The sequence below is a fragment of the Camarhynchus parvulus genome, chromosome 11 (genome assembly GCF_901933205.1).
Source record: "Camarhynchus parvulus chromosome 11, STF_HiC, whole genome shotgun sequence".
Lineage (NCBI taxonomy): Eukaryota > Metazoa > Chordata > Aves > Passeriformes > Thraupidae > Camarhynchus > Camarhynchus parvulus.
The window spans coordinates 1,559,975-1,579,039 of NC_044581.1; the positions used below are offsets into that span (position 1 = coordinate 1,559,975).

The 19,065-nt window shown below is 64.1% G+C and overlaps 2 protein-coding genes across 4 annotated transcripts in view; one reads left to right on the plus strand and one right to left on the minus strand.

Annotated features, from left to right (window-relative positions):
* Nucleotides 1-74: 74 nt before the first annotated feature.
* CIDEC (cell death inducing DFFA like effector c) lies at nucleotides 75-2,495 on the plus strand. 3 transcript variants are annotated; one of them, XM_030956070.1, is made up of 6 exons: nucleotides 75-204; nucleotides 1,218-1,289; nucleotides 1,405-1,546; nucleotides 1,636-1,785; nucleotides 1,889-2,073; nucleotides 2,160-2,495. In XM_030956070.1, the coding sequence occupies exons 2-6, from the start codon at nucleotides 1,240-1,242 to the stop codon at nucleotides 2,350-2,352; spliced, it is 720 nt and encodes a 239-aa protein (XP_030811930.1). In that variant the 5' UTR covers nucleotides 75-204; nucleotides 1,218-1,239; the 3' UTR covers nucleotides 2,353-2,495. The 3 variants fall into 3 exon arrangements, with proteins under 3 accessions (XP_030811930.1, XP_030811931.1, XP_030811932.1); XM_030956071.1 differs by having other exon boundaries at nucleotides 110-155; XM_030956072.1 differs by lacking the exon at nucleotides 75-204 and adding an exon at nucleotides 684-714.
* A 1,159-nt stretch (nucleotides 2,496-3,654) lies between these two features.
* ZFPM1 (zinc finger protein, FOG family member 1) overlaps nucleotides 3,655-19,065 on the minus strand; it is a 34,570-nt gene continuing 19,159 nt past the window's right edge. The window contains 9 exon segments of the mRNA XM_030955976.1: nucleotides 3,655-4,329; nucleotides 4,332-4,365; nucleotides 4,367-6,234; nucleotides 6,553-6,702; nucleotides 6,794-6,889; nucleotides 7,228-7,458; nucleotides 7,808-8,017; nucleotides 8,605-8,707; nucleotides 11,541-11,674. Of these exon segments, the coding sequence (XP_030811836.1) occupies nucleotides 4,067-4,329; nucleotides 4,332-4,365; nucleotides 4,367-6,234; nucleotides 6,553-6,702; nucleotides 6,794-6,889; nucleotides 7,228-7,458; nucleotides 7,808-8,017; nucleotides 8,605-8,707; nucleotides 11,541-11,674 (3,089 nt within the window). The 3' untranslated portion in view covers nucleotides 3,655-4,066.

The window sequence follows — 19,065 nt, forward strand, 5'->3', positions numbered from 1 at the left end:
GCCTCTACTCGCGGCGGCGCAGGGCGGCCATGGCGTGACGTCATCCGCGCGCGACGGGGCCCGGCGGCGCGAGGCGAGGGGGGAGCGCGCGCTCTGCTTCCCCCCCCCCGCTCCAGTCTCTTAAAGGGGCCGCGCACGGCATGGACGGAGCGCAGGTGTGCGCGCACAGGTGGAGGCGTGAACGCGCCAACATCTGCACAGGGGGTGTGTGCGGGCGTGCACGTGGAGGGGCAGGGAGGGCAGATGTGCCCGGGTCGCACCCGCGCACAGGGACGGGGCACCCGCGTGCCGTAGGATCGGGGGATGTTTGGGATGTTCGGGATCTCTGGCAGGGACACCTGGGGCAGGTGACACAGGGACACGTCCAGGTGGCTTTGGGATGGCTCCAGACAGGAGACCCCACGTCCCTGGGCAGCTGTGCCAGGGCTCTGCCACCCTCCATGGGCACAGACTCTCCCTCGCGTTCAGAGGGAACTTCTCGTGGTTTGGTTCGTGGCCGCTGCTGCTCCTCCTGTCCCTGGACACCCCTGGGAACAGCCTGGCACCGTCCTGTGACACCCACGGGAACGTTTGTACGGATTGATGGGACCCCTGTCAGCCTGCCCTGCCCGGCCGGACCCGCCCGCTCCCGGTCCCTCCCCGGCCGGACCGGACCCATTGGGCCCGGCCGAGCAGGAGGGGTGCGGCCTGGCGAGGGAGGAGCCTCTGTGACAGGTACATAAGGGCAGGTGAGGAGCACGGGCTGGATCCTCGGGAGAAGAGCTGGTGTTCCCTGGAGGTGAGGGGATGGGAGCTCCATTGGACCCCCATGAGGCTCCTGGCTGGAGACACCCCTGGATCAGCAGGGCTGGGGGTGCTCCCATGGGTGTCTCTGACCCCAAAGCCCCGGTGCTCTCTCCCAGGAGCCCAGGGCTGCTGTCTCACCTTTGCTCCAGCGCTGACTCAGCTCCCGCGTGTCCCTTTACGCAAGAGCCCTGCTGGCAGGGGACTCTGGCCGGGCGGCCACCGCTGGCCTGGCCCCGGCCAAAGGGCAGGGCCAGCCCCTGTAAAGGCAGCGGTGACAGAGCTCAGGCTCAATTCTGTCACCGGCGTTGCCAGTGGGGAGATCTGGAGCAGACGGGAGCCGAAAGCAGCGGGAGAACCCCTGGAGCGGAGTTGGACGCGCTGGTGGGGACAGATCTTGGGCTGAGAGGAACCACTGTCCTTCCTCCCCGCAGGCTGCTCCGTGCCCCTTGGAAGATGGACTACGCCAAATCCCTGAGCCAGCGCCTGGCTGCCCCCGTGTCCAAGTAAGTGCCATGGACCCCCTGTCCCCAGCATGGGGGACATCCCTCCCTGGGTGCTGTCACTGCCAGGGGGTTCTGCTGGCTCTCAGAAGACCCCAATCCCTGTGTCCCTTCCCAGATGTGTCTCAGCCAGCGCCTCCATGACCCAGCAGCTGCTGGCGGGCCCGGCCCCACGGCCCCGGCCCTACCGCGTGTGCAACGGGGACCGCAGCCTGCGCAAGGGCGTCATGGCCCCCAGCCTGGCCGAGCTGCTGCGCCAGGTCTGTCTGTCTGCCCCTCTGTCTGTCCGGGCTCTGTCTGCCCGCCCAGGGCCTGTCCCCAGCCCTACTGACCCCCAGCCCCTCCGCAGGCCCAGAGCGCCCTGGCCCTGCCCGCGCCCATCGCGCTGGTGCTGGATGAGGACGGCACGGCCGTGGAGACTGAGTCCTTCTTCCGGACCCTGGAGGAGGGCACGGCCCTGATGGCCCTGAGCAAGGGGCAGAGCTGGACTGCCCCCAAGGTGAGGGGATCCCTGAGGGGCTGGGTTGTCCCGTCTGTCCCACGCTGAGGTGGGATTGGGAGGGTGGGGTGCAGCAGGTGACCGTGGTGCCGCTCTCCTGCAGACACGTGGCTACCAGGTGAGCCTGTCCCGCAAGCCCCCGCGCAGGATCGACGTCGCCTGCGTCACCTTCGACCTGTACAAGACCCACCCGAAGGACCTGGGCTGCCTCAACGTCAAAGCCACCCTGTATGGCACCTACAGCATGTCCTACGACCTGCGCTGCTACGGCGCCCGGCGCCTGGTGAAGTGAGTGCAGGGGTTTGGGGACACTCTGGGGACAGGGACACTGCCCAGCCCTGCCGTGGCACGCTGACCCCTCTCTCCCTGCCCAGGGAAGCCCTGCGCTGGGCGCTGTTCAGCATGCAGGCCACGGGCCACGTCCTGCTGGGCACCTCGTGCTACATGCAGCAGCTCCTGGATGCCACCGAGGAGGAGCAGAAGGAAGAGGAGAAGAGCTCACTGCCCCTGCAGAACCTCCTGCCCTGCAGCCTCCCCGCCCTGCCCTACAAGAAGATGTCACAGTGAGGCTGGCTGGCCTGGCCTGTCCCCTCTGCTGTCCCCCCAGCCCTCGGGGGTCCCAGCACCCTGCTAGGTCAATGCCTGGGCAGAGGCTGCCACGGTGCCTGGCACAGCCTCTCCTTGCACTCCGCTGGCTGAGTGTGCCCTAACCTGCTCTGGAATAGCTGCTGCTCTGTAAATATATTTATTTAAGTAAAGTTGTCCTGAATTCAGCTGTGTTTTGTGTTGTCTTTTGGAGGGGGGGACACCCAGGACGCTCAGCCCTTGCACTGCTTGGCACCCTGAGCTGGTGGTGGTGTAAGAGGTGCGAGGAGGGAACCTGTCGCAAGCACTTCCCCAGGGGAGCTGCTGCCTTCATCCTCCTCCTCCTCCCTGGCACCAGAGCCTGGCTCCCACCCCTTGGCACAGAGCTGAGACACCCACAACACAGTAATGGGGCTAACCCCAAAGCCCTGGCCTGTGGCAGCTGGCACCACACCTGTCCTTGCCCCCTTTCAAGGGCTGAGATCTCCCTGCTCCCTGTGCCCCTGCCTGTGCAGGGCTGGCACAGAGGGAGGGACACGAGGGGGTGTTCTGGTCCCTGGGGTCCCCAGCCCCGTTGGCAGCCCTGGGCAGGGGCAGTCCCTGTGCCCACCCCAGCCTTGCACAAGCCCGGGTGCTGGTGCTGGCCAGGTCCAGGGGCATCCCAAGGGCCCAGCAGCTCCAGGGATACCAGCTGGGATACAAACAGAGCTGGGGGCACTGTGCTGGCCCTTGGGGACTGTCCCTGAGTGTCCCTGAAGCGCCATCCCTGCCAGAGAGGGTGGGAGGGAGGGGAACAACCCATTGCCCACCTCTGCTGGACTGGGAAGCACTGGGATGTGCTTTGGGGAGGTGAGAAGCCGTGCTCTGGGGGTCCTTAGGGCCATCCTCCCCTGTCACCCTGTGGGGGACACCTGACCTGAGCCACACTCACCTGGGCACTCACAGCAGGGTCTGGAGCTGCAGGGCAGGGACTGCTCCTGTGGCAGAGACCTGGGCCCCACCCGGCGCTGTGGGGCTTAATTACCTCAATAATTAATGGACCATCAGCGCCAGCTGAGCCCAATCTGGGAGCAGCACTTTGCCCCATGGCATGTGACCTTCCCCGGGCTGCTGAAGGTGCCACCCGGGGGCACTGGGGACAGCGTGGGGACATCATGCCCTGCCCCTGCTGTCACCCGTGACTGTACACACTCCACGTCCCCATGGCCCAGCCCCTTGCGGGGGGTGCTGGTGGCCATGCCAGCCTCCGCAGTGTCCCCCACCCCACACAGGTGTTTAGCAGACATATTTATTTCTGTACACACTTATTTATACACACAGTTCCCAGGGCTGCCCCCGTGCAGGGTCCGCTCTGCGGTGGGGACACCCCCAGATTGCCTGGGGTGCCGTGCCCCCCACCCCAGCCCCGTAGTGTCTACGGGGAAAAGCCCCCTGCGGCCCCCAGGGCAGGGCCATGCACAGTCCTCCTGCCTCAGTTTCCCCCCAGGGCACAGGTGGGGGCTGACCCCCACCTCCAGTGTCCTCACCCCCCCAACCTGGGTCAGCTTTGGGGTTCCAGATGCTGAAGCTGCCCCGGTGGAGCCTCCTGGGGGGATCCTCCATCACCCCAACCCCTGCACGGGAAGGGGCGTCAGGCACCGGTTCCACCCCCCAGCCCCTGCAGCCCCCCGAGCGGTGCTGGGGGGCTCTGGGGGGGTTACTTGACGTGCTCGGCGGCGTGGGAGGAGCAGTAATACTTCTTGTGGGCGATGAAGGTGGACAGGCTGCTGAACTTGATGTTGCAGAGGCGACAGTACCTGTGGTTGCCGTTGGGCACCGGGCCGGGCACAGCCTTGCCCGGGGGGGTCTGCACCCCCCTGTCCGTGTAGGCGGGGGGCGTGGGGGGCTTGCGGGCGGCTTCCCGCAGCGCCTCGGGGGCTGCGGGCGAGGCGGGGCGCGGGGGAGCCGGGGGCCGGGGCTGTCCCGGCCCTCCTTGGCGCTGTCCCGGCGGAGGCGCTGGGCCGGGCGGGCGGGGAGGGGACGCGGCGGGCAGCGGGGGCTCGGGCGTCCTGCTGGCACCGGGGGCCTCCGCTGGCCCCGGCTTGGCCACGAAGAGCCCGTGGGCGTTTCGGAAGTGCTCCAGGAGGTCGCCCTTGATGGCCCCGTTGAGGGGACAGTAGGGACAGGCGGCCAGGGGACCCTTGGCCCCCGGCAGTGGCAGGGAACCCTTGGGGTGACGCTGCAGCGAGTCCGCCCCGGGGTAGGGGATGCCGGGGCTCCCCGCCGGGGCCGCCCTCACCCGCAGCCCTCCTTCGGGGTCCCCTTCACCGGGGCTGCCGGGGCTGTGCCGGCCCTTGAGGGGGGCGGCCATGGCTCCCTTCATCTTCTGCAGGTGCTCCAGCGTGCGGGGCTGCAGCGGCGTGGCCGGGCACTGGTACTTCTTGTGCGCCAGGTACGCGTCCAGGCTGTTGAAGCTGATGCGGCAGGCCGTGCACTCGTGATAATCGGCCAGGGGCAGCAGCGGCGCCGGTGCCGGTACCGGTGTCGGTGCCGGCTCGCTCTGCCACCGCGGCTTCTTGCTCAGGTCGATGGGACCCTCGGCGTCCATGGGGCTGGCGCGGGGCTCGGGGGCGGCCGCGGGCGGCTCTGCGGGCGGGGGCTCCGGGGCCGGCGGGGGCTCCGCGGGGCGGCGAGCGGCGCCGTGGATCTCGTAGAGCTTGCGGCGCTTGCGGGTGCGCAGGGGCTGCGGCAGGAAGGGCACTTTGGGGGCGGCGGGGCGGCGCAGGGGGGGATCGTGCCGGGAGGCGCAGTAGAAGCGCTTGTGCACCACGTAGGTCTCGTGGCGGCTGAAGCGGATGTTGCACGCCTCGCACAGCGTCTTGCTGGGGTCCTCGTCCCCCTCGTCGCCCGCCGAGCTGCCGGGGCTCTGGCTGTCCTCGCTGCACCGCCCCGAGCCCCCCTCCGCCTCGGGGGACCCCACTTTGGTGCCCCCTTCTTCAGCCTTGCCCTCCGGTGCGGCGGCCGGCGGGGTGGCATCGCGACCGGCGTCCCCGTCCCCCGCTGCCGGGCCCTGCCCGTTGCCCGCCGGGGGGGACAGCAGCGTCCCCGGGGCGAGGGGACCCTTGGGCGCCCCGGGGGGAGCTTTGAGCTTGCGTGCCCCGGGGGGGCTGTCCTCGGCCAGATGCCGGCTGGAGCAGTACAGGCGCTTGTGCACGTAGTAGTTGTTGATGTTGTTGAAGGTGATCTCGCACTCGAAGCACGTGGCGCCCTTGGGCACCGGCGTGCCCGTGTAGATGGCGGGCGGCACCGCGCCGCCGCCGTGGCCCTGCTTCAGCCGGCTGTGCACCAGCTCCGACATCTTGGCCAGGATCTCCGAGGCCTGCGGCACCACCGCGGCCTCGTGGCCGAACACGTACTGCGGCAGGAAGACGGTGCCGCCCGCCGTGCCCGGCTCGCTGGGCACGGGGCTGGAGCCCGGCGTGGGGCTGGCGAGCTCCGACTTGACCTTGGCCGAGGCCAGGCTGCGGGGGGATGAGGTCCGGGAGCCGCCCTCGGGGCTGCCGGCCCCCTCCCCGCTCCTCGGCGCCTCCGCCTCGCTGGCTGGGCTGCCCGCCGGCTCCTCCTTGATGCGCACGGGCTCGCCGGACGTGGAGGAGGAAGAAGAGGAGGAGGATGCCAATGAAGGTCCTTCCCCGTTCTGCAGCTGGGCTGGGGGTGACAGTTTGCCGGCCCGGGGGTCGGGGGGCGAGGCGGGCAGTGCCGGTGGTGCCGGAGCGGCGTCGGGGCCGGGCAGCACCACGTGCTGCGGCAGGGCCGGCAGCGCCTCGGGCAGGAACGCGCCCAGGCTGCACTTGCGCAGGGACGCGTTGTTCGGCTGGCTCAGCCCTGCAGGGGACAGAGGTGACAGCGTCACCGGCAGCCCTGGCACAGGGAGGATCAGCACCGGCACGGGGTGCTGCCCTGTCCCCCTGTTAATGACACTCCCAGGGCAGGATCCTCACCCCGTTCCCTGTTCCACACATCCTGGCAGAGGGATGCTCGCCATATCCTGTTCCCAACACCCCTGGCACCCCATTCCCCATGTCCTGGCACTGGGACACTGTACCATCCCCACCTCCCTCCCCACCGCCAGGCCCAGCTGGGGACAAGCCCTGGGTGACAATGCCATCCCGTGTCCCCCACGGCCACAGCCCCAGGACTCACCAGCAGCGAGGGGTTTGGCAGCAGGAAGGGCTGACCCAGGTGAGAACACCTCGCCCTTGGAGCCCGGCTGGCAGATCATGTGGTTGGTGACCAGGTGGCTGTACAGGATGTCCCTCGTGGTGGAGATGAAGCCACAGCTGTGGCAGACACCTGCGGGGACAGAGCGCTGGGCTGAGCGGGCAGGGCAGGAAGGACAGTGCCCATCGCTGGGTGGGACAGGGCTGTCCCGTGGGTCACTCACCGTTCAGGGTGTCCGTGTGCACCTTCAGGTGCCGCTCACAGTTGGCCTTGGTGGTGAAGGCAGACAGGCAGATCAGGCAGACAAACGGCCGCTCTCCTGCCGGACAGACAGACACCCAGTGCTGAGGGGAGGGGGACAGGGACTGTGGGGACACCCACAGGGCCACCCCACAGGGCCAGCTCCCTCTGTGTCTACAGGTCTGAGATGGGGGAATACCTACAAGTGAGCTGTGCCAAACCAGTGCCCCAAACCAGCTGGGGAGAGCCTCATCCCACTGCTCAGTGTGCTCCAGCCCTGCATCCTCCCTGCCCCTCCAGCAGCTCAGCTGGGGCCAGCCCCCTCTAACTGGTCACCATGCTGCCACCCCAAAGCCTCCAGACAAGGGGTGCCGTGCCATGCCATGCCATGCCGTGCCTTGCCAGGCCGTGCCATACCGCTATGGCTGCGCATGTGGATCTCCAGGGAGCTGGCACTGGGACAGCTCTTCTTGCACTGTGGGAAGGGGCAGACCCTCTCGTTGGGATAGGTCTCCTTGGGCTTCTCGTCCAGGGCGGGGGAGCCGGCGCCGGCGCTCTGCCGGCTGGCACAGTAGTACATCAGGTGCGCCTGCAGGTTGCGCTCGCTGCGGTACCAGATCCCGCAGTCCTTGCACGGGAACACGTCCTCTGTGGAGAGCAGGGGACAGGGACATCGCTGTGGGACAGGCTGGGGACAGGGGCATTGTTGTGGGACAGGCTGGGGACAGGGACATCGCTGTGGGACAGGCTGGGGAGCCCCAGCAGGGCTGTGGTGCTGTCTGTCCCTCCCCAGCTGTCCCTGCATGTCCCTCTCTGCGTGTCCCCCCGCGTCCCTTCCTGCCTGTCCCTCCCTGTGTGTCCCTTCCCCATGTGTCCCCCCCATGTGTCCCTTCCCCGTATCCCTCCCTATGTGTCCCTCCCTGCCTGTCCCTCTCTGTGTGTCCCTTCTCCAGGTGTCCCTCCCTGCCTGTCCCCCCCCGGGTGTCCCCGGACTCACTGTTGACCACGGCGGTGGCCAGGATGGCGGCCATGCCGGCCTGCTGTGGCAGCAGCTGGATGTCGGAGTGCAGCGCCGCCGGGTACGGGGACTCGCCGGGCTCCGCTTTCACCCCGTGCTTGGGGACAGCTGGTGGCTCTGCCACCACCAAGGCGCTCAGGGGCTCGTTCTCCCGCAGCGCCCGCGTCGTGCGGCACCACAGGGCTTCGTCTGGAGAGGGGACAGCAGTGAGCGGGGACGCTGCACGCCGTCCTGCCCGCCTGGCCCGGACCCTCTGTCCCGCCCCGTCCCCGCGGTCCCGGCACGGCCGCTGCTCCCTCCCGGCCATGGCCTGGAGATGGCGGTGTCTGCCCGCGCTGAGCCCGCACAGCCCGCCCGGAGCCGCTCCGGCTTGTGCCCGTGTCTGCACATATCCCAGTGCCACCCCCCTGCCACATCCCTGTGCGATCTCTGCATCCATCCCTGCCACATCCCTGTGTGATCTCTGCATCCATCCCTGCCACATCCCTGTGTCCATTCCTGTGCCCATCCCTGCACCCGTCTCTGCATCCATCCCTGTGCCCATCCCTGTGTGACCTCTGCATCCATCCCTGCAACATCCCTGCATCCATTCCTGCATCCATTCCTGCCACATCCCTTTGCCCATCCCTGTGCCCATCCCTGCTGGGACCCTCCCCACCGCCACTGGCTGCAGCCACCCAGGGAAGCTGGGACAGGGACAAGCCCAGGGACAGTCAGCAGTGGGACAGGGGACACGGATGGCGACCCCTCCCACCCCCAGTGCCCCCAGTACCAACCCTTCCTGTAGATGACAGCGTTGGCATCGGGCTCTCCGGGCACGAGGGGCAGCAGGGACAGCCAGCAGCTCTCGTCCCCCAGCACCAGCGTCAGGGGGGGGCTCTGTGGGGCAGGGACAGGGGGTCAGCACTGGGGTCACACTGAGGGGGGGTCACATGCTCCCCAAAAGGGGCTGGGGTCACATTGAGGGGCTGCCAGGGGGGTCACAGCACTCCCTGCTCAGCCCATGCCCAGCTCAGCCTCCCCGCATTCTAATGAATATTAATGAGCACAAGGGGGGGGAAATTAATCTCCCTGATCCTCCGATGGCTGCTGCAGTAACGATATGAAATCTAATTATCCATCCCAATATTTCCAACCCCTCCAACTCAGCCTGACAGTCACAGCCAGTTGGGGCCTTATCACTGCCAGGAGCCGAGTGCTGGCAGTGTGATAAAGCCCCCAACACACGTGTGTGACACTGGCACATAGGTGTGACACATTGGCACATGCATGTGGCACACTGGTGCATGTGTGTGACACTGGCACATGTGTGTGACACACTGGCACATGTGTGTGACACATTGGCATACGCATGTGGCACACTGGTGCATGTGTGTGACACACTGGCACATGGATGTGACACATTGGCACATGCATGTGGAACACTGGTGCATGTGTGTGACACTGGCACATGTGTGTGACACACTGGCACATGGATGTGACGCTGGCACAAGGGTGTGACATGCTGGCACACAGGTGTGGCACACTGGTATGTGTGTGTGACACACTGGCACATGAATGTGGCACACAGGTGTGGCACACTGGCACAAGGGTGTGACACACTGGCACATGAATGTGGCACACGGGTGTGACACACTGGCACAAGGGTGTGACACACTGGCACAAGGGTGTGACACACTGGCACATGAATGTGGCACATGGGTGTGACACACTGGCACAAGGGTGTGACACACTGGCACATGAATGTGGCACAAGGGTGTGACACACTGGCACAAGGGTGTGACACACTGGCACACAGATGTGGCACACAAATGTGACACTGGCACAGGGGTGTGACACTGGCACAGGTGTGTGCCCCTCTCATGGTGCTGGGGGAACTCCCCTTGCCCCTGTGGACACGGGAAATGGGGCTGGGGGCTTTGGGACCCCCCCCAGGGATGGGCACTGCTGCTGCCACATGGGTGAAGCCCCCTCGGGGAGAGGAGGATCCCTTAGGAATTCTGCTCCCGGCATGGTGACACCCTGGCTGGAGGGGCTGCCTGCGCTGCCCAGGACCCCGCAGCACCCCAAGGTGCCCCCAGCACCCCGGGGTGCCCACGGCGGCTCCCCGCGGCGGCCCCAGCCCGGCGTGAAGCCCTCCCTTGTTCTCCCGGAACAAAGAGGTCGCTGTGTCGCTGCACAGCCTGATAACCATCGCAAACCCATCTGAAACCCGATCGGCTCCGCATCCGCCAGGACGCGCATCCGCACGGCCCTGCCCTCCTGCGGGGGGACACGGGCACCCAGGGGCTCGGGGACAGCCCCAGAGGGGCTTCCCCTTCCCTCGGCACCCCTGAGCTGTCTGCCAGAGGGTTTACACGCCCTCCCGAGCAAGGATCTTTTGGGGGAACCCTGTGGGAGCAGGTGGGGGCGGGTGGGCATCTTCCTCCTCCTCCTCCTCCTCCTCCTCCTGCTGCTCTTTTCCCTCCTGCTCTTTCTCCTTCTCCCTCAGCAGATGGGGACACACGGTGCTCCACACCACGGAATATCAAAGCCACCCAGTGCTCCCAGCTCCCACCAAAACCCCAGGTTGGGATCATCTCCCACAACTCCACATCTCACCAGCTCCACCTCAGCACAGGGAGGAGGAGGAGGGATGAGGGAGCTGTTTGGGATTTATTCCCTGGAGATGAAGAGCAGAGCCAGGCAGGATTTGGGGGAGACCCCCTGCACCCCCCCCAGCGCCGCCAGCAACAAAGAGGAAGGGACCTGAGGGTGACAGCCCCTATCAGGGATGGGGCTGCAATTCCTTCCTCCCTTCCCCGAGCAGAGATAGGGAGGGAGGAGAGTGGCAGAGGAGAGCAGGGCTGGGAATCATCAGCCGGGCTCGATAAGGGAGCTGCTGAAATGGGAGCAAAAATATTTAGACAATAAATGAAGTATCAGAAAAAAGCTGAGCATATCTTGGGGAAATCAATCATCCTGTACCGGGTGTCTGGACACACGGCGCCAAGCGGGAGATAGGGAGCCAAACTGGGCAGATAAGGGTTAATCAAGGATTTAATTCAGCAAAGATAAACGGGCCTGAGCTTAAAAAAAAAAAGAAAAAAAAAAAAAAAAAAAAAGAGCAAAGGAGAGAGGAGGAGGAGGAGGAGGAGGAAGAGGTGGGGATGGAGCCAGGGCTTGAGGATCCTGGGCTGGAGCTGCCTGTGTGCGGCTCAGGGGGGATGTGGAGGGAAGGACATGGCTGGGATGGAGGATCCAGAGCCTAAAAACACCCAGAGCCTAAAAACACCCAGAGCCTAAAAACACCCAGAGTCACACTCGTGGTCACCTCCCTCCTCTGCTGCTCCCCCCAGTGATGGCACCAACAGGCACCACCCCCTTGGTGCTCCTCTCCTGCACCATCCCCACGGCTGCTGGTCCTTCCCAGACACCACCAGAGTCCCCGGGGAGCAAATCTGGGGTGGGAAAAGGCAGATCCCAGATCTCCTCTGTGAGGAGACAGGTGCCACCAAGCAGCCTGTGCAGAGGGGACGGCAGCCTCCTGTCCCCTGCCCGCGGGAACGCTCTGGGCCGGCAGGGAAACCTCCAACCAGGAGATTCCCTGAGGAATCTGAGCAGCTCGGGCAGGGACTTCTCTTCCCAAAGAATGTTTCCTCCACCTCACCGTGCCCTCGGGGTGCTCCCTGTCCCCTCGGGGTGCTCCCTGTCCCCTCGGGGTGCTCCTTACCGTGTCGCCGTGGCCCGGCGATGCCGGCTCGCTGTGGATGCTGCCCGCGAAGGGGCCCCAGGAGAAGCCCTCGGGGAGGCTCTGGCGGCTCCGCACCCGTCTCTGCCCATCCCGCACCTCCAGCTCCAGCTCATCTGCGGGGAGACACGCACAGCATCAGCAGGATGTGCCCCAAATTCCCCCGGACTGCAGCACCCCAAATCCCAGAGGTGTGGGACCATTCCTCCAGCTCATCTGCGGGGAGACACGCACAGCATCAGCAGGATGTGCCCCAAATCCCCCCGGACTGCAGCACCCCAAATCTCTGGGGTGTGGGAACCGGGCTGGAGCTGCTGCTGGGGCTCCCGTGGGGGGATCCAGCCCTGCCCGGGGGTCCCAGCACGGCCCGGGGGAGAGGAAGGAGCGTTTCCCATCCCCGCACCCGAAGTCGCAGCAGCTTCAGGGCTTAATGGCTTTGATTATCTGATAAGGCTCTGGTTTAATGGGTTAGATAACATGTGAATACGCTATGAAGGCTGCTCGAAAATGTTTTAACTGTGCCTTTGTCTTTGGGAGCGCAGATAAGATGGCAGGTAACCAATACCCAGATGGATGTGCCGCCTGCCCCGAGCCCGGCTGCTGCCCCCCAAAAACCAAGCAGCTCCCCGGGGACAGCGAGTGAAGCCAGCCCGTGTGCCCGAGCCCTGCAGGGCAGGACAGAGAGCCCCCCGAGCCCCCAGGGGCCGCAGCCGGTGCCGGGTGCCGGGGACAGGGAGGAGGCTGCGCTGGCTGAAGGCAAAATTGCCTCTGGAGCCGGGAGCGCGGGGAGGATAAAGCGATCCCATGGCTGCGGAGATTGAAATCTGATGTGTTTATTAGCAGGGCTGACATCTGGATCCTCCCGGCGCTGGGGTGAGCTGAGGTGAGCAACTGGGAGCGCTGGGTGGTGCCACCTGCCATTGCCCAGGTGCCGCTGCCACCCGCGGGTCCCCTCTGTCCACCCCGGGCCACTGGGGACTGCCCGGAGCTCATCCCAGGGGAGCGGCCGGTGCCATCCCGGCAGAACCGGCAGGTCTGGGCAGGTGTCCAGGCTCCCCGAGGCGTTTGGGGTCAGCAGGCTGGTCCCTGGCACGCTGCAGCCCTGTGCCTCAGCCCCCGGCGCTGCTGGTGATGGGCTCTGCCTCAGCTCCCCTGTCGTGCCCATCTCACAGCCTGGGAGCGCTCCCAACGCCAGCCCGGCCATGGAGATCCCAGCTCTGTGTCCAGCTGGGATCTCGTCCCTGCAAAGGGGTTTTGGGAATGAGCACGGCACGAGCTGTGCCTGCCCTGCATCCCGGGCATCCCCCCACGCTCCTGGCATCCTCCTGCCCGGCACAGCCCTGCCCATTTCCTCACCAGCTCCACCTCAGCACAGGGAGGAGGAGGCGGAGGGATGAGGGAGCTGTTTGGGATTTATTCTCTGGCACAAACTGAGCCTGAGGAAGGGTCCATGAAGGACTGAAGGCAGGCAGAGAGCAGAGTGACCACCAGAGTGGCTGAGCAGGGCAGTTGGACCCTCACATTATCCCACACTTCCAGCACCTCCCATCCGATTCCAAAATGCTCCTGGGGTGCTGAGCTCCCCCAGCCTCAGCATCCCCGAGCTGCCCACCCTCCCCTACACCCCTAAACCCCCAGCAGAGCCCCAGCAGCCCCTCTGGCATTGGCACCCCGAGGATCCCGGCTGCTTTTGGGGCCCGGAGCCCAACAGCCACGTCCCCCTGCGGGTGCCCCCCCGTCCCCGTCTCAGTGGTAATCAGCAGCGTTTGGGTCAGGAGACCATGTCTCTGAGATAAGAGCATTCGCCTGACACTTCCCATGTCAGAGCACTTCATCTTGTGTGTATCAATCCCCAGCAGAGAAAACACGCAGGCGCTGATAAAGAGAAAACCGTTCCAGACAGGGGGACAAAAATAGTGCTGCCACAGCCAGCCCCGTTCCCGCCAGCGCCCCGAGGCCTCCACCCACCCCAAAACGGGGTGCTGGAACCCCACTGATGGCGCTGAACCCCTGCTCTGGGGTGTTGGGAGCTCCTCCAGAGGGATGAGTGTCCCTGGGCCAGCCAGGGATGCTGCAGAGCCCCTGTGCTGCACCCACGTTAACACAGCCAGGGGAAAAAGGAGGGAAAAGATGATTTTTTCCAGCTAAACACACAGCACTGCTGAGTGGGAACAGGGAAAATGATGGGGAGGCCTGGGAGATGCTGTGCTCCACACTGGGAGCAAAGCCCAAAGGCAGCAAGCTGTGTCCCAGTGTGGGACCACCAGGCTGCAGGGCGTGATCCCATTGATCCCACCACAGATCCAGGCACATCCCACTGCCTGCAAGGTTGGCAAGAGCTGCTGCCAGCCCCTGGGGTGTCCTGGAGCAAAGTCCCTGAGCTGCAGCTCCCCGTGGGATCCCCTGGCAGGTGAACACCCCCCAGGTATCTCACCTGGCCATCGGTCCCTCCTTATCAGGGAGCAGGGCTTATCTCCCAGCTCATTAACCAAATCGGGCAGGGACCGGCCTGTTTGCTCTGGGGCACAGGGAAAAGCAGCAGGGAGGAAGGAAGGAGGAAGGAAAAGCCCCCAGAGAGCCAGGTGCACCTGCCTGGTGTGGCAGGGACTGGGAACGTGGGGCTGCTCCCAGCTCATCTTCCCATCGAGAGATTCCAAAGGAATCGGCTGAGCTGTGCCAGGAGCAAAGATGATCCTGTCACCACCCCATGGCCAGGCAGGCATGGCTGGCACCCACATTCCTGCCCACCCCGAGGTCCAGGCTGGGCACTGGGGAGGGAGGAAGCCTGTGGGGATGCACAGTTCCAGAGAGGCATCACTGAGCCTTCCTCCAGCACGGGGTGTGATGGAGATGAAGGCCAGAGCCCATGGGCATGATGTCCACAGCACTGCCAGGGCCAGGGAGAGGAATGGCACTGCCAGGAGCAGTGCTGGAAGCTCTGGAGATGCAGCCACATCCATTTGTTTTCCTTGTGGGAGTGAGCAGGAGGGCAGGGCAGAGAGCCCCCAGACAAACCCACCCCATCCCATTCCAAGCTGTTCCTGCATCCCTTTGCCTCAGCTGCATCCAGAGCACTTGAACCACATCCAGACCAACTGCTCTGCCCCTCAGTGGGCACCCGGGCTCGGAGGTCCCTGCAGTGTTTGCAGCTGCCTGGATACAATCAGGGTAAATACTGCTATCAGTGTGTCATGGGATCACAGCCTGGGATCAGCCACCTTGCTCCCGTGCCAGCCTGGGGGGCACAGCCAGATCCTGCCCTGGGATGGACAGACTGGGAAATGGGGATGGAATGGGTGGAGGGATGGATGGATGGATGGAGGGATGGATGGATGGGTGGATGCATGGAGGGAGGGAGGATGGAGGGAGGGATGGAGGGATGGACCTCCAGGTTCCTGCTAAGGGACCAAACAGTTTGGATGTGGTTCAAATCCTGTGGACGCAGGAGGCAGAGGGATGCAGGAGCAGCTTGAAATGGGATGGGATGGATGCTTTGGCACCCTCTGCCCTTCCCTCCTGTAAGAAAAGCAAATGTGGGTACCTGGATGTGGCTGCACCTCTGGAACATCCAGGAGCCAACGTGGGTGGCTGCAGGAGGTGGCCTGGCAGTGGGATGGATGGATGGATGGATGGATGGATGGATGGATGGATGGATGGATGGATGGATGGATGGATGGATGGATGGATGGATGGATCCATCAATGAGTACCCAACCTCCCATGGCTCCCCTGCTCCTGCCTGGGGAAATCCGAGCTGGAGAAGCCCCAGTTCCCCCCAGACCCCCCCAGTTTCCCAGCCTGGCCCCAGCTGCTGTTTTTAGAAGCGGCGAGAGCGCGGCGGAAGGAATAAATCCTGACAACTCAACTACTGCAATGATGTGATGGCACCGCTCCGATAAGATGGAGGGAGCCGATTGGGAAGAGTCTTAAGCTGTGAACACGCAGCATCTCCACTCTTCACCTCGGCTCACAAAGGGAAATCTCTCCAAAGGGGCTAAGGAGATTATCCCGGCTTTGCCATCCCGGGTGCTCGAGTAATCAGGGCAGCCTTGGGGACGACAAAGGAGTGAGGAGGGTTTAAATCGAGCCTTGCTGGGCTGAGCCTGCTTGGGCTCAGCTCTGCGGGTGGAGAGGGGATGGCTGTGGCACAGCTGGGCTCTGTGCCCCGCTTTGGGGTGCTGGGGAGGCCCCGGTGGGGCAGGAGCCAGGGGGGGTTCTGCCTTTATCTCTGCTGCCCATCGCTCGCCACTTATTGATTGTTTGCTGCCCGAGTCCAAAAGCGACTCCTTATCGGGCTGAACCCTGCCCCTGGATAATGGAGCAGCCAGGCCCTGCCCCGTGGGCACCACCCAGCTCCTGGGGGGGCTGGACAGGGGAGGCTGCACACACACGAGGGGCTGCACCCCAAAAGGGCCTGCTCTGCTCGCCAGCTGTGGGGCACAGCTGGCAGGCGCTGGCGGCACCGGCCGTGCCACGTGTTCCCGGGATCACCCCACGGAAGCTGGGGTGCCCTGCCCCTGCAGGATGGGCTGATAAGCATTCCCACACATTTGCCTTTGGGGTGTTGCTGTGCCTTGCTGGGATGGGGCTGGGAGGGGGTCCCCATGCCAAGGGGTGCCCATCCCTGAGGTGCTGCCATCCCTTATGACAAGGGGTTCCCATGCCAGGAAAGAACTGGCACCTGTGCCTGCAGGGATGTGGATAGAAACACAGGGAATGAGGTCAGGAAAGGCTCAGGGAGGATGGGAAACAGGAAAACTCCCTGGCTTCCCTGGGGCTGCCAGGACCTCTGTGCCAGGGGCACCCTGTCCCTGCTCTGTCCCCACTCCTGGCCCCCATCCCAAGGGGTTCCCATGCCTGGAGTGCTGCCATCCCAAGGCAGCCCCTGTCCCTTGGGGTCCTCCTCACAAGGGACATGCAGGAAACACACAGGACCTGTGACCTGTGTCCTGGGGACAGGAATAAACACTGGGGAAAGCAGCAGAAAGCGCTCAGGAAGGATGGGAAGGAGGAAAACTTCCTGGCTGCCCTGGGGCTGCCAGCATGGCGGGACCCCTGTGCCAGGGACACCCTGTCCCCTCTCCCGGGGCTGCTGGGACCCCTGGCTGTGCCCAGGCAGCGGGAGGAGGGCACTGGGGAGGGCAGGAAGCCAGAGAGGGGAGGAAGGGGATGCAGGGGCCCCGGAGCTGATGCAGAGGGAAGATATCCCGAACGGAAAGGGGAGGGGAGCACGGGGGGACCCTGCCACAGCCCCAGTGCCTGGGGCTGGGAGAACCCCCAGGAGGGGGTGGGGGGGGTTCAAGCCCCAAATCCCCACTGGTCCTCAGATCCAGGCAGGGCCGAGCAGGACTGTGAATGATTGACAGCTGTCAATCAGCACCAGCCTGGAGGCATCACCCTCAGGGCTCGCACCACAAGAGTGCAGGAAAATGCCAGGGAAAATGGGAACAGATGTCTGAGCATCCCTCCCTCCACACCGTCACTGTCCCCAGTGACAGTGAGCATCCCTCCACGCTGTCCCCAAAATCCCTGAGCATCCCTCCACGCTGTCCCCAAAATCCCTGAGCATCCCTCCACGCTGTCACTGTCCCCAACACCCTGAGCATCCCTCCACGCTGTCCCCCAAATCCCTGAGCATCCCTCCACACTGTCACCAAAATCCCTGAGCATCCCTCCACGCTGTCACTGTCCCCAAAATCCCTGGACATCCCCTCACACTGTCATTGTCCCCAACACCCTGACATCCCTCCACACTGACACTGTCCCCAAACTGGTCTGATCATCCTTCCACTCAGCAACATCCCCAGACCAGTCAGAGCATCCCTTCACCCTATCAGTGTCCCCAGACTGTCCCCTCCACCCTGCAGTGACCCCAGGCACAGGAGGACATCCCCCAGCAGGGACAGCCGCTCTTCCCACATCCCAAATCAGGGACAGGTGCCACCATCACTGCTGGGATGGTCCCCACCCCGCTGCCTTTGGCAGGAGGACACACGTGGGAGGATTTCAGGGTGCTGGGCCCCCCTGATCTGGGACACTGGGGGTGCCAATGCCCTGAATCCCAAGTGTCCCCATCCCCCAGCAGCCTCCCACAGACACAACTCTCTGCTGCTCCTCTCCCAGTGATAACAGGGAGCAGCTGGGAGAATTTTTCCCACCCACACATGCCAGGGTGGAGGGGGAGGGACGGGGCAGATGTGGGGGGGCTGTGCCCCCCCTGGAGGAGCCGTCCCCCCCATTGTGCCCTGCTCGCCCCGATAATGAACCCTGAGGTTTCCAGACAAACCCTGGGCAGCCAGAGATTATTGAGGAGGGAGATAAACACAACTGAAGGGAAGGGGGAGCTGGGAGGAAAAGGTGGGGGGGGGAAAAGGACTTGGGAGTTTTAATTAGATGCACTTAAAAAAAAAAAGAAAATGAGGAGTTGCTCTGTGCCATCCTGATATGGAGGATGGGGGTGAGGGGTTTGGGGGATCAGGAGAGGAGCCTGAGCTCTGTAATCAACCCAGAACCATCATTACTGCCCAGAGGAAATATTAATATTAAATTAATATTTCATAATTAGTAATTAGTTACTAAATAAAGCCCAAACAGGCAAGACAGCAGCAGCAGGAGGGCTCAGCAAGGTGGAGCTGCAAACAGGGATGCTGCTGTAGGGAAGGGGGTGAAGAATTCCCTGGGAATTCCCAGGTGGGATAATGCAAAAGCCACCCTGGGCTTGGCCACAACTCCTCCAATCCTGTCCCTGCCTGTGCTGCTCCCACAAGGACAAAAGCAAAAAGCTCCATCCCACCTGGTGGAAAGGGAAGAATCTAGAGTTCCCAGGGGCTGCAGCAGCTCCCAGAGGGAATCCTGTGCTGGCTCATGATGAGGCTGAGCAGCCTGTCCCTCAGCAGGGCTCTCTGCTGCACTCCTGCCCCAGCTCCATGTGAAATTTGCAGAGTTTTTCCTCTTATCCTTCTGGGAAAGCTGGCTGGAATTGCTGAGGTTGGCAGGGCAGGGATGGGGCAGCCCTGGCAGGGGAGCTGGAGCCTGTGGGTGCCCCCGAAATTCTCTGCTACCCAGCCTTCCCCAGGGCAAACCAAAACCAGTGGGAAAGATGGAAACCTGAGGCACGGATGGAGGGGCTGTGGGGAAGGGTTTGGGGGAATTTGGGATGGTTTGGGGGAATGTGGGAAGGATGGACATCCTGTCTCCAGCCCTGCCAGGGGATGGAGTGAGCACAAAGCATGGCCATGATCCCACTGGGCAAGCAGAACAGAGCCAGGGTGTCCCAGCACTGTGGATGAAGGGGTGGTGAGTCTTTACATCCCTAAAGACTCCCAAGTTTGGGATTTCATCCCCCAGCTCCTGGGAACTTGCCCATCAGCTGGAAGTGCCTCAGCCCCCTCCAGGGAACAAGGTCGCTTCAAAGCTAAACCAAAACCCTCCTTCTCCCTCCTGCCCTGTGGGGTGAGCTCCTGGCAGGCCACATCCCCTCCGGAACAGCAGGATGACCCTTGGGATCC